The sequence below is a fragment of the Rattus norvegicus genome, chromosome 2 (assembly GCF_021556685.1).
Source record: "Rattus norvegicus strain SHRSP/BbbUtx chromosome 2, alternate assembly SHRSP_T2T, whole genome shotgun sequence".
In the NCBI taxonomy this organism is placed as follows: domain Eukaryota; kingdom Metazoa; phylum Chordata; class Mammalia; order Rodentia; family Muridae; genus Rattus; species Rattus norvegicus.
The window spans coordinates 9665618-9683119 of NC_141535.1; the positions used below are offsets into that span (position 1 = coordinate 9665618).

A 17502-nucleotide genomic window follows, 5' to 3' on the forward strand; every position below is an offset into this window, starting at 1 on the left:
ACTAATACTACTAGAACATTAGGGCTTTGCTTAAACTCTAGTTTTACTGGCACACCATTGGCACAAAAAACCAAAACCTGATGTATTTGATATGAACAGATTCACACAGTATGCCCTGGCCAAATCTCTGTTAATCCCCTCCGTGTCCTCCTTTCCACTTTTCCCAGATTGTCTCATGCACTCTTTAAAAGATTCATTTCTTTTCATTTTAAACATATGAGTGTTTACCTACATTCATATATGTGCAGCACGTGCATGGCTGGTCCCTCCAAAGGCCAGAAGAGAGTATTGAGTACCCTAGAACTGGTAATATGCATGGCTGTAAACCTCCATGTGTGTGCTCGGAACCAATCCTGAACCTCTGTAAAAATGCCAAGTGCTTTCTAAGCAGTGAGCCATCTTTCCAGTTCCTCATCTTGGACACTCTTGAGCAAATCCTTTTCTACAGGAATCATGACACACTTTCTAAGAGGTGCATTTAGAAAAATGAAGTGGTTACCTTCCCAATGAAATAACTGACCAATAGTATGACATTAAGTTACTGATGTTCACCCTCTCAAACCATTAGTTTTTTCACTGAACTTACGGATAGCTCATATAGGCATTAACGCATTGCTGGGCATCTACGTACAAATTAAGCTGTGTCACTATGCTGTATCTCCTAGCTGGAAAGCAACTACATCAAACACCAGCGAATTGTTTAAAGCAGCAAATGTTTCTGAAGGTCCAGGTGAGAAGGGCATCCCTCAGCATATATAGGCAAGACCTTCCCCAAAAGATAAGCCCCATCCTGGGCTGGAGAGATGGCTCAGTGGTTAAGAGCACTGACTGCTTTTCCAAAGGTCCTGAGTTCAAGTCCCAGAAACCACTTGGTGGCTCACAACCATCTGTAATAAGATCTGATGCCCTCTGGTGTGTCTGAAGACAGCTACAGTGTACTTATATGTAATAAATAAATAATCTTTAAAAAAAATTGGGATAAGCCCCATCCTACAAGGATATTTATTACCAAATTTTCTTCCACCATTTCCAAATTCTCAACACCAGTGGATCCTAATAGTTTTAATTGCCTTCTCAGAATAAGAGATTTAACTAAAACTCAAGAATACAAATCCCCATACAAATACAAATACATTTACATTTCTACTTAAAGCATCTTTTTCATGTTAAAGATACTAATAATGGAAAGCAGTGTCCCCTTGGGTAAGTGTAGCTGACCGGGGCTTCTATCAGTTTACCTTCTCTTCTCCCTCATTCAGATGCTAAATACCTGGGAAACTGCTGCTCATCCACTCTGGGATTCCTGTGGATAACATGGCCTGGCTCTTCCATTATCATCTAGTCACTTAGGAAGAGCCCCAGATTCGCTGAAGATGAAGTTTTGCCTTTCAGACTCCACAGACCATGCAGTGCCATTGTCTTGGACATTTCCATCTGCTGTTGCTTCTGAGCTCTGCTATACCAACCATATTCCTCCTTATTTCCTCTGATCACACTATTCCCATGGTGCATTAAACGTTTAAAGAGATACCAAGATCTTCTTAGGTCTCCCCTACATTGCATATGCCAAAACCAGGAGATGTGCACATTGGCAAATGAGAGCAGGTATAAAGAAAGCCTTATTGAGAACATCCAAGTTAACTTTAAAACTCATCGAACTAAATAGCCTCATTTTTAAATTTAATGTTTTTAGCCACTCTGTTTTAACTCGTGTAATATAATAAAGCTTAGTTCAAATTCATTTGAACTCATCAGTTTTTTTTTCCAATTCACTGAAATGATTCTATTCAACTATTGTTTTTAAACAACTAATGAATCTTCTCTCCCTGTAAGTGAGGCATTTTTTTCGATGCAGAACATAATGTATAATTGCCCTGTCTCTCTTTTATCTCTCTTTGTGATCCACCTTAGCAGACACTGGTTGCTTTGTGAAGTATGGGATGGGGAACGTGTGTGTGTGTGTGTGTGTGTGTGTGTGTGTGTGTGTGTGTGTGTGTGTGTGGATATCAGTACAGTTAGTCTTTAATGAAATTCTTACATTGGCTTTTAGAGGCTGTCATCCAATCCAAGGTAAACTGGAAGTCTTTTGAGCACTGGTGCTGTACAGGTTCATTTACTGGACATTTCTTTTCCTAGCAACACAAAAATAAATGAATAAATAATAAACATATCTTCTCTTTTTCTCTTTGTACTATGTGCCAGGTATAGTTCTGGTGCCAGGGATCTCATAGTGAATGTGACAAGGATCCTACTTTTAGCTCATACTCATTGCAGAAACTGATAAACTTCAGGTAAATCGTATGCTCAGCCTGCAGGTAAGGCAGTAGATTTACTGATTCACAACTTCAAAGCCATACATACAATTTCATTTTCCGTAGTTTTGAGTCTCATTTCTCCTCAAGGTGCTCCGCTCACCGAGAGAGGGTTATCTGACAAGCTCCTTGTTGTAATATAGCAGAGGGAAGATGAAAAGCTCCTGAAGTCAAGTTTCTTGTTATTGCATTGGCATTACTCTATTGACAGCATAAAGTTCACCATTCAACAAGAAATCATTGTGTATTGTATTAGTCAGTGTTCTCTCATGTTCTAGACTTACTGACTCTTCAATGAATATCCTTAAATTGAAGAGACATAAAAGAATTGTTGATCAGTGATGAAATAAAACCTTGATTAAGTATGAGAGCAATGTGATGGAAGCAATACAATCCTCTTTTCTGCTCAGGGAAGGGTCTCCATGACGGGATCTCTAACCTGAGTTGTACAGGTGACAGGAAGTGCAGCATGCTTCTTTTATTCTGAGTCCTTTGTATGGGCCAGATACCACTGTGGACCCAGTGGTAAGGAGACATACAGTGGACACATGGGCAGATGTTTATTAGATAGCAGTACATGCTAAGCACAAAATAAACTGTGAGGGGGAAAACCAAAGTCAAGGAAATTGCAAAGAATGCAGTGATAAGAGGTGTCCTTTTCTAATGAAACTGTCCAAGACTCCTTACCAGTAAAGAGACCAGGATGCAGGGAGACCATTTCAAGCAGGGACAAGAGCACACAGGGTACAAATGATATTTAGCGGAAAACAACAGGTTTTCTTCTTGACCATTAATTAAGACTGGGGAGAGTATATAATGAGACTGATAGAGAATTAACTAGGTATTGTAAAGCTCTGTGAGTACCCCTCACTGTCAGCTGAGCGAAGAGGGGGGCTGGCATCGGAATGTGTTTGAAGAATCGGAATGTGTTTGAAGAGTAAAGTGGTACCATTAGCTTTTCTTTATTTTTGGATTAGATTTGGATTACTTTGATGTGATTGTGGAAGATTATCTATAGCAACAGTGTAAAAGATGACCCTGAAAGAGAAGCAGAAGAAGATCCTGTGGCCTAAGTTATAAGTAAGGGAAGGCATAGCCAAGATAGCAAGTTCTGGGGTTTCACAGGTCTGGTGTACAGGAGCTGATGCCTTGTTGATATGAGAAAACTGAGAATCAGCTGGTGTCTAAGTGATGGTAGTGTCATGAGCCAGTCCGGTGGCCTCTGGAGAAGAGGCACAAAAATAGTTTAATTTGGGCCAGCAGAAATACAGATGTGGAAGTCAGTAAACCAGTCAGAGAATACTTGGCTGATATTCGCATATAAATTTTTAAAGAAAGAATAAAAATAATATTTATTCTTGCAGATACTGCAGAGAGCATTAATGGAATGTAGAATTTTATGATCCTTTGGATTTGATAGCTGGAAGGCTATCGGTGATCTCAAGACCAATTTCAGTAGACATTGTGAGAGACACAGCTATATTGTCGTTGGCTTAAAGCATTAAAAGGCGTGAGGCTGAGATCTTCTGGTCATCTCATCTTCTTTAGAAGCTTTGAACCTCATGTTAGATCTTTCTTCTCTTCATTTTCCCTACTTGGGCCCTAGAGCTGAATGCCTGAGCTAAGGGCGTGGGAGAAAGACTTAGATCTTTGTACCTCTGGAGGGAAAGAGGCTGTGAGTAGAAAAGCTTGGTGTTGCTAAGTTGGGTAGTGCTAGGATCATTCTCAGTGCGCAGCTGCAGGAATCATGTCTCCATCAGGAAAAAAGATGACAAAGTGTGTTTTCTATTGAGTGAGGAAGCTTGGAATGGGAGCTGGGTTAGAATGTTGGAGGACTGGTGGGAGACACATTAATTTCACCCAGAAATTCTGCCAGTGAAGGAGTGGAGTGTGAGGGTACAGGATGAGAATACGACTAGAATCAGATAGAAATTTGATCCTAGTTAAAACTGAAGCTTGTACGCATAAAGTTCTTCAGGAATAGGGACTGAGAGTCTGCACGGGATGGACTGTTGTTATCATGAAGATTATAGAGACGAAGTAGTTAATGGATGGACAAATACTGACAACAATGCTTGAAATATAGATGGCTAATTAGTGTTCATGAAGCCACGATGGTGGTTCAAAGGGCATGAGTGGAAGGGGACACCTGAGGTTTTGAGAACCTAAAGTCAATGCTTGGGTCCGGTGGAGGATAAGATCCAGGTAGTGATGAAGGACCCTGATTGCATGGAGGTGCAAAGCTCCAGATTTGTACCGAGTTAGGAGTTGAAAGCAATGGTCAGGACAAGCCTGAGGACTCAGTAAGTTATCTCAGTCTCCAAGCCCCAGCTTGCAGTGCTGTCTCCGCCCACTGGGGGGCGGGGCTCGAGGGCGAGCCTAGTGGCTGTTCAGAAGCCTCGAGAGCCATCAGTTCCTACCAGACTCTTGCTGGGGGTCCCATCCACCCCCCATGGCCGGGCGCAGGTCTTCAAACGTCTGCCCCTTCCCAGGCAATAGTGGTGGTGGTCTGGAAGGGCCAGTTCCCATGCGAGTTGATACCCCAACCTGGTTGAGCAGCCAGGCAGCCACAAGCAGGTTAATGGTACGGCCAGGTATGGGGCCAGGCTTCTGTCCAGGCCCTGAGGTATGGGGAGTGCCTCTGGGTCCCTCACCTTATGAATTCCGAGGTGGGATAGCACCCTACGGAGCTTATGAGACAAGGACCTGGTCCCAGAATTCCTCTGAGGATACCTACCCAGGACCCTACATCGCCTTAAGGTACATGCCAAATTTGGCACTGCCAGAGGATGTTTCAGCCATACAGAAAGAGATGGAGCAGCTGGCCAAGGAGCTGAGACAGAAGAGGATGACCCTGGGATACTCACAGGCCGATGTGGGATTCGCTGTGGGAGCTATGTTTGGGAAGGTTCTCAGCCAGACGACCATATGCCGCTTCGAGGCCCAGCAGCTCAGCCTTGCCAACATGTGGAAGCTGCGACCCCTGCTGAAAATGTGGTTAGAGGAAGTAGATGAGAAGAACCTTCTGGGCATATGCAGAATGGAGATGATCCTGCAGCAGGCCCGGAAGCGGAGACGAGCAAGCAGAGAGAGACGCATTGGGAGCAATCTGGAAAAACTGTTCTTGCAGTGTCCAGAGCCTACGCCCCAGCAAATCAGCTATATTGCTGGGCGCCTCCGTCTGCAGAAGGACTTGGTCCAAGTGTGGTTTTCTAACCGGAGCCAGATGGCTGGTTGGCCAACCAATGATTCCTCCCAGAGGGAGAATGTGGGGGCAACTGGGGCCCCTTTCCCAGGGCCACCAGTGTGCTTTCCCCTGGCACCAGGGCTCCATTTTGATTTCCCCCACTATGGGGGGTCATGTCTTACACCCCTGTACTCCTCTACACCATTTCCTGTACGAGGAGCCCTTTTGTCTGCCCCAACCACCACCCTGGGCCTTCCCAGGCTGTCAAGCTGAGGGGCCTACCCTGGAGGGAAATGAGAGAATAGAGAGCAGGGGCTTTTGTTTCGGGTTTGTGTTCAGTTCTCTGACTTAGTGAGGGTGGGAGTTGTTTACAGAAGCTTGGGGAGGAAGTTAAAGCTGCTTTTTGTTTCTACCTTTGTTTATCCCTGGTGTTAGCATTACAATATATTTATGGCTTTAACGGTTCGTTTCTCTCCTTTTTTTTAATTAAAGACGTCCATCGTTCCTTATTATATCAGGAAACACAATTTCTTTCTTTATAAACACAGTATAAAATTAAAAACACAAGTCACATAAAACTACTGTGCCAGTATTTATTAAAACAAGCAGAACTTTATACAAACACAAAATCTAGGGTAACAGTTAAACTTCCCAGGAAGGCCTAGAAATGCCACTGGACACAAAGCACACAGCCTTTTAGACATGAACTTCCTTGCAAGCCCCCACCCCACCCCACCCCATTCACTTTTCACAGCCAGCCAGCCAATGGGTGTTTGGGTGGGTGTGGGCGTGAAGGTCTTAACTCAGTCCTCTGCGTTCTTGACTTATTGGCACTGCACTGACCTTGCTTGTCGCGGCAGGGAAGTCATTCTAATCTAAACCAGTTTGCTCCTGAGGTTGGCCATGTGGACAGCCATAGCTGCAGGCCCCGTTCTCAAGCTTAGAGCTCCGTTTGGTTTGTTCTTTAGGAATGCCCTTGCTTTGTTTTGAGCTGAGATGGCATAAAAGAACACTTCCAGTTCCCAGGTAGCTTGAGTGTGAAGGCCAGGGTGCCATTCTCCTGCTTCCACACTGACTCCATGGAAGGGTTTCCCAGCAGGCATTTAAGTCTTTTTCTTTCCTCTTCCCCATTGCTGAACTTTTCAGGTTCCAATCAGTTACTAACCTGCTTGGGGCTGGAGAGTGTTGCTCAAGGATAAAGCATGCAAAGTCCGTGGGTTTCATCCCAGCACGAGTTCTTAAGCCTTTTGATTTTCTGTTGCAAACCTGCATACAGGATATATTAAACCCACCACTGTGTGCTTTCCCTTCATTAGCATTCCAGAGGATTTGTCCAGGGTATTTTCAAAGATATGCATTATTACTTTTATTTTGGACTTCATTTTCCATGTTACCTTTGGATTTTATTTTTGTTCATGGCCCTTTCCTAGTTCCTTCTAGTTCTTTTCATTTTTTTTCTAATGTTTTTGAAACGAATTCTTTGTTTATATGATATTTTCTTATCTCTTTTGTTTCATTTTCTGGTGCCTGTGTGAGTTCCCTCTGTGGAGTCAAAAGTAGAAGCCTGGAGAACTACATCATGACCCTTTGCTGCTCAGCCCCAAGACACATGCCTCCTCTACTTAGGACTTTCTTCCTTTCACTGTAGAAACTGATATTTCACTGTTAACTAGCATGCCTGGTAAAATTTGCCATTGTAACCATTTTCTTAGTGAAAATTCAGTTTGTGCAACTAAATTCTATTAATGATATACAACTAAACCACCATCCTGTTCCAATTCTATGTCACAATTCTAAAACATAAAGTCTATAACCACTAAGCACTAGCCTTTTCCTCCTGACCCTACCCCATCTGCTTTGTGCTTTCTGAATGTGTGGACTCTAGACATTTATATTAGTAGGATCTAATGATGGTCCCCTGTGTCTGACTTAACTTCACTTGGCATATTTCAAGCCTCATATATGTTGCAGTATTTATCAGATTTGATTTCATTTTATTACTGGACAAGTTTCTGTTGCATAAGTACACTATGCTTTATGAAACTCAGCACTTGGTTAGCCTCTCTGCAGCCTACTGAGAAGAGTGCTGCTGTGAAGAGCCGTAGAAAAGAATCCGTAGAATCCCTCTTTTCCATTCCCTTGAGTAAACACCTAGGGATGGAATTGATGAATCAGCTGATTCTATTAACTGCTTATTTATTTTCTTTTAATACATGTTATTAATTCTTTGAGAATCTCATTCAATGTATTGTTCATATTCCTTCCCAGCATCCAACTCCTCCAAGATCCATCCCCATCTCTCAACCGGCCAACGTGGAGTTTTTTCTCAACCTACTTTTGTCTCACCCCATCCCAGTCCAGTTTTTGTTGCCCAAATAGTCTTTGAGTGTAGGACTTGCCCTGAAGTGGGTTCAACCTACACAAGGTCAGATCATTAAAGAAAACTGACTCTCCTTCTCCCAGCAGCTACAGAATTCCCAGAGCTCCTCAGCCAGGGGTAAGAATCCATGTTCTCCTTTCCTCCTCCTTGCTGAGATCCTGTCTGCCTTAAGCTTCAAGGGTCTTGGGCATCCTGTCACAGTCACTGTGAGTTCTGTAGTGTCAAAGGACATTGTTTTCTAGTAGACATCCATTACCCCTGGCTTTTACAGCTTTACACAAACAACCCCTCTTCCACAGAGATCCCTGAGCCTTTGGGGGATGCTTTAATATAGATGTCCTGTTTGAAGATGAGTACTCAGCAGTCTCTTATTCTCGGCATGTTGACCAGTCATGGGTCTCTGTTGATTAGCTGCTGCAGCATTATTAACATTTTGAAACACTGCCAAAGCTCTTCCTCAGCAAATGCTCCATTCTGAATCCCCTCTAGAAATATATAGGGTTCAGTTCTCCAAACCCTGCCAACACTTGTTCCCCCACTGTAGCGGGAAATACTAAAAATGGAATTTTCCATCCCATGCTAGTGCCAGCTACTCTCTGGCCCCAGTGTTCTCGCTGCCTCCATGGCTAGCCCCATGTAGAGACCACCAACCTCGCTGCTTTGTTGTTGAGGACTCTGCTCACATTCCCAGCCATCTGCCTCATGTGGTTATAGTCACAATTCCCAGTAATGCAATAAAATCATACCTCTAGAGGCTGGTAATTTGTCAATCATATTTATATCAATAAATTCTCACACCACAAAACATCCACACAATAAACTCAGAGCCAATTGATATTGGTATAAACTGCCCACCTAGATAAGACAAATTTTCCTGTAAATACCCATCCCTTATTAGATTTTCATAGCTACCTGTGGCTGTTTAAAGCCACATAGATCTGGGTCATCCTTCTCTTCCTCCATCTTCCTCCTTCCTTCCTTCTTCTTTCCTATCTCTCCTGCCTCTCAAAAACTCTCAGGCTGCCCTCCTTTTCTACTGCCCCATTACAGGCTTCCTTATCTTTCACCTGCTCTCTCCTGCTTACAGACAGCAATCTACAACCTAGCACTTTCCATTATTCCCATCCTAGTGCATGTGAAGACAGAGTTCATAATGGCATAGTTTGCATTACTCCAATGAATGACATTTCACAAATGATATTAACTCATATGCCAGTTGCCCATTTGTATTTCTCTTCTTGAAAGAAATGTTGATTCAATTATTTTGCCCATTTTATCTGCACTTTGGTCATCCTTCTTGAGCTTCATGTGGTCTATGGATTGTATCTTGGGTGATTGAAACTTTTGGGCTAATGTCCACTTATCAGTGAGTGCATGCCATGTGTCCTCTTTTGTGATTAGCTTACCTCACTCAGGATGATATTTTTCTAGTCCCATTCATTTGCCTGTGGATTTCAAGAAGTTATTGTTTTTGATAGCTGAATAGTACTCCATTGTGTAGATGTACCACATTTTCTGAATCCTTTCCTCTGTTGAAGGGCATCTGGGTTCTTTCCAGCTTCTGGCTATTATAAATAAGGCTGCTATGAACATACTGGAGCATGTGTCTTTTTATATGTTGGGGCATCTTTTGGGTATATGCCCAAGAGAGGTATAGCCAGGTCCTCAGGCAGTTCAATGTCCAATTTTCTGAGGAACCTCCAGACTGATTTCCGGAATGGTTGTACCAGTCTGCAATCCCACCAACAATGGAGGAGTGTTCCTCTTTCTCCGCATCCTCGCCAGCATCTGCTGTCACCTGAGTTTTTGATCTTAGCCATTCTCACTGGTGTGAGGTGTAATCTCAAAGCTGTTTTGATTCGCATTTCCCTGATGACTAAAGATATTGAACAGTTTTTTGGGTACTTTTCAACCATCCAGTATTCCTCAGCTGAGAATTCTTTGTTTAGCTCTTTACCCCATTTATTAATAAGGTTAATTGGACTCAAACTTCTTGAGTTCTTTGTATATATTGGATATTAACCCTCTGTCAGATGTAGGGTTGGTAAAGAACTTTTCCTAATCTCTTGGTTGCCGATTTAGCCTAATAAAAGTGTCCTTTGCTTGTAGAAGCTTTGCAGTTTTATGAGATCCCATTTGTCAATTCTTGATCTTACAGCATAAGCCATTGGTGTTTTGTTCAGGAAATTGTCCTCAGTGCCCATGTGTTCGAGGCTATTCCCAACTTTTTCTTCTATTGGCTTGAGTGTATCTAGTTTTATGTGGAGGTCTTTAATCCAATTGGACTTGAGCTTGGTACAGGGTGCTAAGAATGAATCGATTTGCATTCTTCTATATGCTGAGCCCAGCTGAACCAGAATCCTTTGTTGAAAATATTACCTTTTTTCCACTGGATATTTTTAACTCCTTTGTCAAAGATCAAGTGACCATCTCGGTGCGGGTTCGTTTCTGGGTCTTCAGTTCTATTCCATTGATCTACTTGCCTGTCTCTGTTCCAATACCATACAGTTTTTAATCACTATTGCTCTGTAATACAGCTTGAGGTCAGGGATGGTGATTCCCCCAGAAATTCTTTAATTGTTGAGGATAGCTTTGGCTATCCTGGGTATTTTTATTATTCCAAATGTATTTACAAATTGCTCTTTCTAACTCTATGAAGAATTGAGTTGGAATTTTGATAGGGATTGCATTGAATCTGTAGAACGCTTTTGGCAAAAATGACCATTTTTATTATATTAATCCTCCCAATCCATGAGCATGGGAAGTCTTAACATCTTCTGAGATCTTCTTCAAATTCTTTCTTCAGAGACTAGAAGTTCTTCTCATACAGATCTTTCACGTGCTTGGTTAGAGTTGCACAAAGGTATTTTATGTTATTTGTGGCTGTTGTGTAGGGTATCATTTCTCTAATTTCGTTCTCAGACTGTTTATCCTTAGAGTAGAGGAAAGCTACTGATTTCTTTAAGTTAATTGTATACCTAGCCACATTGCTGAAGTTGTTTATCAGCTGTAGGAGTTCTCTGGTGGAACTTTTGGGATCACTTAAGTATACTATCATATGATCTGTAAATAGTGATATTTTGACTTCTTCCTTTCCATTTTGTATCCTTTTGACCTCCTTCTATTGTCTAGATGCTCTTGCTAGGATTTCGAGTACCAGACTGAAAGGTACAGAGAGAGTGGGTGTTGAAATCTCCCATTATTATTATCTGTGGTGCAATGTGTGGTTTGAACTTTAATAAGGTTTCTTTTATGAATGTAGGTACCCTTGCATTTGGAACATAGATATTCAGTATTGAGAGTTTATTTTGGTGGATTTTTCATTTGATGTATATGAAGTGTCCTTCCTTATCTCTTTTGATAACTTTTGGTTGAAAGTCAATTTTATTCGATATTAGAATGGCTACTCAGCTTATTTCTTGGAACCATTTGTTTGGGAAATTGTTATCCAGACTTTTACTCTGAGGTAGTTTCTGTCTTTGTCACTGAGGTGTGTTTCCTGAATGCAGCAAAATGCTGGATCCTCTTTCTGTATCCAGTTTGTTTGTCTATGTCTTTTTATTGGGGAATTGAGTCCATTGATGTTGAGAGATATTAAGGAATAGTGATTGTTGTTTCCTGTTATTTTTGTTGTTAGAGGTGGAATTATGTTTGTGTGGCTCTCTTCTTTTGGTTTCGTTGCTAGATTAATGTCTTGCTTTTCTAGGGTGTAGTTTCCCTCCCTGTGTTGGATTTTTCCATATATTATCCTTTGTAAGACTGGATTTGTATTTTGTCATGGTATATCTTGGTTTCTCCATCTATGTTAATTGAGAGTTTTACTAGCTATAGTAGCCTGGACTGGCATTTGTGTTCTCTTAGTGTCTATATGACATCTGTCCAGGATCTTCTGGCTTTCATAGTCTCTGGTGAGACATCTGGTATAATTCTGATAGGTCTGCCTTTATATTTTACTTGACCCTTTTCCCTTATTGCTTTTAATATTCTTTCTTTGTTTTGTTTGTTTGGTGTTTTGACTATTTTGTGTTGGGAGGAATTTCTTTTCTGGTCCAATCTATTTGGAGTTCTGTAGGCTTCTTGTATGATTATAGGCATCTCTTTCTTTAGGTTAGGGAAGTTTTCTTCTATGATTTTGTTGAAGATATTTACTGGCCCTTTAAGTTGAGAATCTTCACTCTCTTCTATACCTATTATCCTTAGGTTTAACCTTCTCGTGTGTCCTGGATTTCCTAGATGTTTTCGGTTAGGAACTTTTTGTGGTTTTTGGTTTGGTTTGGTTTGGTTTGGTTTTTTTGGATGTGTGTGTGTGTGTGTGTATGTGTGTGTGTGTGTGTGTGTGTGTGTGTGTGTGTGTGTGTGTGTGTGTAGGAAAGGGTTTTTCTGGGAATTAAATCCAGAGGTTCAAACATACTAAACATTCCCTATACAGCTGAGCTATACATTTGGTCTCTTCTCTAGAAATTTGAAAGTATATTTCAACTAAAAATTCTGGGACTAAAGATAGTAGGTATTCATTTTATCTATTTTGAGAACAGGACAGTTGAGCCCATTGGGGAGAGTAGAGAGCATTATAAGAGGTCTTGTATACTTTGGTGAAGATATAATTCATTTTCCCAAAGAAATACTTGGTTTCTCGCACCTTGACTCTCTGAACCATCTCACCAGACTGAGTCTGACAACAATGCTGCTAAGCATTGTCATCAAACTAATCTGCCATGATCAATCAGGCCACTCCTTTTAATTTGTCCTGAGTGTGTGCATTATAAAGGCAGCTAAAAACAGCAGAGAGGATGTGTTCAGACAGTGTGTTATTGTTCCTATGTGCGCTTTCAAGGATATTGCTAAATATAAGTAGATACCAAGTATGTTTTCACTATAACCTTACCTCATTACTTCTGTAATAATCATCTATATACATTATTGCATTTTAGGTGTTGTATATCATTAGTATGCTTGGTAAATGTGTGCTGCCTTTGAAATGTAAATGCTTTCCTCATCCACCGGAAAGACAATCGTTCTCACACATAGATAGAAAAAGAATGTGGGGTTTTTTTTCCCCCATGTTACAGCATTAAAGTAGCTAATTGATAACTATAAACTCTTGTCTTCTAGGCCTAGAAATTTTTAGTTAAATCAAAATAGAAATGTGATATTTTTCATGAAAAAGGAAAGGGTCTCATTCTTTGTATTTAGGGTTCCAGATAATGGCACAATCCATTAAAAACTGTATCATTTTCATTTTTAAACTGACTTGTCTATGTTAGTCAGTAAACAGTTTATTTGATGAAAATTCTTTGTGAACACATATATGCCATGTGGACATCCAACAAACAGAAGTGATTTGAATTTGCAATTTAAATATTTTCTCACACTTGATCCAGTGATGCTGCTATTCAAATAAACCATAAATAAATGAAATATCACTTCCTACTAAGACGCAAGTCTAGATTTTCAGTCATTGTTTTAGTGTGAACAATAATGCATAATTTGTTTGGTGGAGTATCACACAGGCATTCTAAGATTCATTGTAAATATCTACCTGTTGTATTCACTGACATGTGTTTATATCTTACTATATTATCTGACTATACATATTTTATGTTATTTCCCATAGATATTAAAATTTGAAACTATATATAAGTAATGATTCAATTTTTCACCTATTTTATTCTTAATACCTATTCATATAATCATTAATACTCCTATTTTAAATGTACTAGATAAAATATGTTATATATGCCATTGGTAAGGTACCAGAACATGGCAAGCAAAGTAAAAATACCCAGCCCCAGACAGATGTGAATGTCCCCAAACAGTTTTGACCGTTTCCTAGCAACTTTTCTCTGGCCTGTATCATCTGTTCTTCCTCACATTCTAATAAACATCATCATCCCCACCCCCTTCCTCTCCTCTCCTCTCCTCTCCTTACTTGCTCTTCAGTGACCAAATATGTAAAGGACAAACTTGAGAAATAGAGAGGGAGTGCTCATTTTGAGTAAGAGAAAGGAATCCAGAGGTCAAGGATAAATACCAAGTGGCTAGTTTTAGAAGAATATATATCTTAGCTCTACAAAAGAATAAGCCTGGCGCTCAGTGCCAGATAGGTGGACCATTGCAAATACTTGACACCTAACCAAAAGGTAAGTGGAGGACTAAGAAGAGAGACAGAAAAGCAAACCAGAGCAGGAAAAAACACAGACAGATTGCTGGAAAGCCCTATATATGGTATGCTGGCTTGAATAAAAATGGTCCCCATTGGCCCATAGGTAGTGATACAATTAGAAAGTGAAGCCTTTTTGGAGTAGGTGTAGCCTTGATGAAGAAATTTGATCTCTGGGCCCAGGCTTTCAGTTTCAGGTCTTAGATACTCAAGCCCAGGACCAGTGGTTCATAGTTCTCTTCCTGAGGCCTGTCGATCAAGATGTAGAACTCTCAACTCCTTCTCCAGCATCATGTCTGCATGCATGCCATCATACTCCCTGCCACGATTTCTCCCTTATTCATTCTTGTCTTTGTGGGTAATGTCAATTAAACCCAGTGCCTTGTGACTTCTAGACAACTGGTGTAACCTGCATCTATCCCCAGGCTTAGTGTCCCTGCCAATCCTACTTCCTTCCACTGGTATCCATCCCTTAGTAGATAATGATAGACTGCACTGATCTACTTGAAATTCTTTCTGGAAATTCCAAGCTCTTTGTATCTTTCATTTTATTTGTTACTTGCCCCACTAAAAGTAATCCCTAAGTCTCATACATAAATATATCTTTTATGGAGGGTATAGCTGGTTCAAGACAGAGTCTCACTGTGTAGACTCAGAGTGTCCTGGAACTCACTATGTGGACCAGGCTGGCCTCTAACTCAGAGGTATAAGCCTGCCTCTGCTTCCCAACTGCTGAAGTTGAGGGTATAGAAATACCTGGCTTTAAATGTATCTTATTTTTATGTTGTAGTAAGAAATAAAAATCCATAGTCTATCTTATTACTCACCAATTATTTGATATGTGATTTTAAAATATGGGATTTTATCATTGTCTTCTTTTAATTCTTTTTTCTAATTCTGATGTTTTTTATTATTACTTCTCAAATCATTCTGCTATAGAAGACCTTTTGTAGTCTCTGTTATATCACTTTGAAAGACACAGGGATATTAGTAATCAAATCAGTCAAGAAAAGTTTTTTTTTAAGCTACTATTTATCCTCTTCTGTCTTCAGAGACAATAAGAAGTAGCTGGTCAGTGTTCTCTCACAGTTTCATTACAGTAATACTATTTAATGACACCCTATGACCTGTCATTATGGTTCTCACAATGGAAAAGTTTCCTAGCTATGCTGAAAAGCAAACTATTACAAAATATTAAATTTTATAGATTGCAAGAATATTTTAATTGAACAAAATTCAGTGCGTCTTACAACCAGTGTCATAGTAAAGGAAATACCATAAACTTAATTTGGGATGTTTTTTCCTAAAGCAGCAATAAAGTGGTGACAAGTCTTGAGATTGGCAGTTGTCTTGTTTTTAACAAGAGTAACAGATCCTCATTTCCCAGGGCCTCACTTAGATCAGATTCTTGTTAGTGAACATCTTTTAAGAATACTAGATTTGACTTTAAAAATCTTAAAGTTTCTTCTTTGGATGTTAGAAATCATTCCTTAATGTGCATTTTTTAAAATCAGGTTTTCATTACTATATTGACCTTGAGCATCCTTAACTTATCTTGATTTTTTTCCTCTTTCATTTATTGAGTAATAGATTCTTTTCTCATAGAATATACCCTGGTTATTCTAGTTTCTGCTCACTCTATTCCTCCCAGTTCCTCCCACCTCCTTTCCCCTCCTCATCCATTCCCTTTCTTTCTCTCATTAGAAAAGGAAAAAAAAGTCTTCTAAGAAGTAACAACCAAATACAATAAAATAAAATAAATAATAAAATGAAGCAAAAGTTATCGTATCAAAGTTGGACATCACAACCCAACATGAGGAACAGAATCCCAAGGGCAGACAGTAGTCGTGGAACCACTTGTTCTCACCATCAGGAATCCCATAAAAACACTAAGGTGTTCTTAGCTTACCTTTTCATTCCATCTTTTTTTATCTTATCTTTTCATAGTTTTTATATGTTTGATACTAATAACTTATTTTTATGATTTAGTAGAAATTGTATCCAAAGCAAAACCATCAAGGTGTTGAGAACCTGTGGTTCCTGTGTGCGAAGCCATTCATATTAATCCTGATAATTCAATTATGGCTCTCTGGTTGTAAATCTCTATGGTATGTTACTGTTCTGATTTAATGCCTTGTTTAAAATTTAGTGCAGCATCACAGATGGTATCTGAATCTTCATGAGCTTTGGACTCCTATGCCCACCTCCATAAATGCTTAAGTGAACAGCAATAAAAATGTTGGGCTTAAAATAGTTCTTTAAGATCATGGTAGAAATTTCATTATCTTTTCTACAAATCATAAATTTTGGATAGATTACTTAGCTAACAAATTTAAAATAAAACATGTTTCTTATGGTCAAAAATCACAAGCCCTTTTTTTGTTGAACATTTTACAAATCATTCTGAAGATCCAATCACAGAAGTTTTTGTTCGTACCTTTACAGCTTCCTTTATGAAAAGCTTTATAGAATTCACAAACACATTGCTTTTAGTGTCTGTCCTTTGATGTCTAAAGCTGGAGGTAAGTGTTCCTAACGTGCACAGCAGAATTTGGCTGAAGTTTATTTGAAGTTATTAGAGATAACCTTTTTCTGCATATCTTTGGGGTGGGGAAAACTGGTACCAACAATGCCAGCTAAGCTATAATTAGTGTGACTAACAACTAATATGGGAGAGCAGAGTTGGGGTCACTGTTAAAACTCTAGAGGTATTAACAGGTTAAGGTTGTAGGGCATCCTACCCCACAGCTTAATCTGTTGCCTTAGCTGGTGAGATTTGTTGAAGTCATCAGTGCCCTCTAACCCCAAGGTGTTGCTCTCTTGTAATTTATTGGTCACATGCCAAGTTCCTCTTTCCTGCCTAGTGAGATGACTTTGGGAATGACAAACTCATCTTAAAGGCTTTGTTGCAAATGCCTGCAGATTTTCAACCCTTTACTGTAGCTGAAAGATTATCTTCTGGTTTTCTTTAGTGTTATTGTCTTATGACCCTTAGACATTGGAGTTGCCATTCACTACCTTATAAAATTTGATACATTTACCCATTTAATGAGAATTATAAGAATACTTAATATCTAGCCATTAAATCAGGTACTGTATAAATAATTCTAATACACAGTAAATATCTACTTTTATGAGCTATTTCTTCAAATCGTATTGCTTGCCAGTGGCTTCTGTCTATGTTTACAGTCAGCGCTGATGCACCTAAGACTTTCACAGACTGGCTTGCTTTCCTGCCCTGTGGTTCACCCTCTTCAGTATCCCAGTTGTCTTCTTCTTCATCTTCCTTGGCAACACCAACATCAGCGAGGTTAGAGCTTCGGTCACACTTTTCATCCCATTAAAGCCATTCATGAGCAGCAGTTCCTTTAGTTTCTGTCTAGAAAACATAAAATCCTTTTTTTTTTCTTTTTAAACAATGGGCAGCTGATTTACTCTGCTGAGAAAGATTCCAAAGGAAACA

The 17502-nt window shown here is 39.9% G+C and overlaps 2 protein-coding genes across 36 annotated transcripts in view; both read left to right on the forward strand.

Annotated features, from left to right (window-relative positions):
- Nucleotides 1-17502, forward strand: part of Arb2a (ARB2 cotranscriptional regulator A) — a 464299-nt gene that overhangs the window by 348890 nt on the left and 97907 nt on the right. For 8 of the 35 annotated variants that reach the window (XM_087617588.1, XM_087617649.1, XM_087617613.1 and 5 more), the window contains one exon: nucleotides 1260-2170. In XM_087617588.1, the coding sequence (XP_087473714.1) occupies nucleotides 1260-1342 (83 nt within the window). In that variant the 3' untranslated portion in view covers nucleotides 1343-2170. 35 annotated transcript variants of the gene reach the window in all.
- On the forward strand, nucleotides 4718-5952 carry Pou5f2 (POU domain class 5, transcription factor 2). The gene has a single exon (NM_001081751.2). It carries the CDS (start codon nucleotides 4765-4767, stop codon nucleotides 5770-5772), a length of 1008 nt encoding a protein of 335 aa, NP_001075220.2. The 5' UTR covers nucleotides 4718-4764; the 3' UTR covers nucleotides 5773-5952.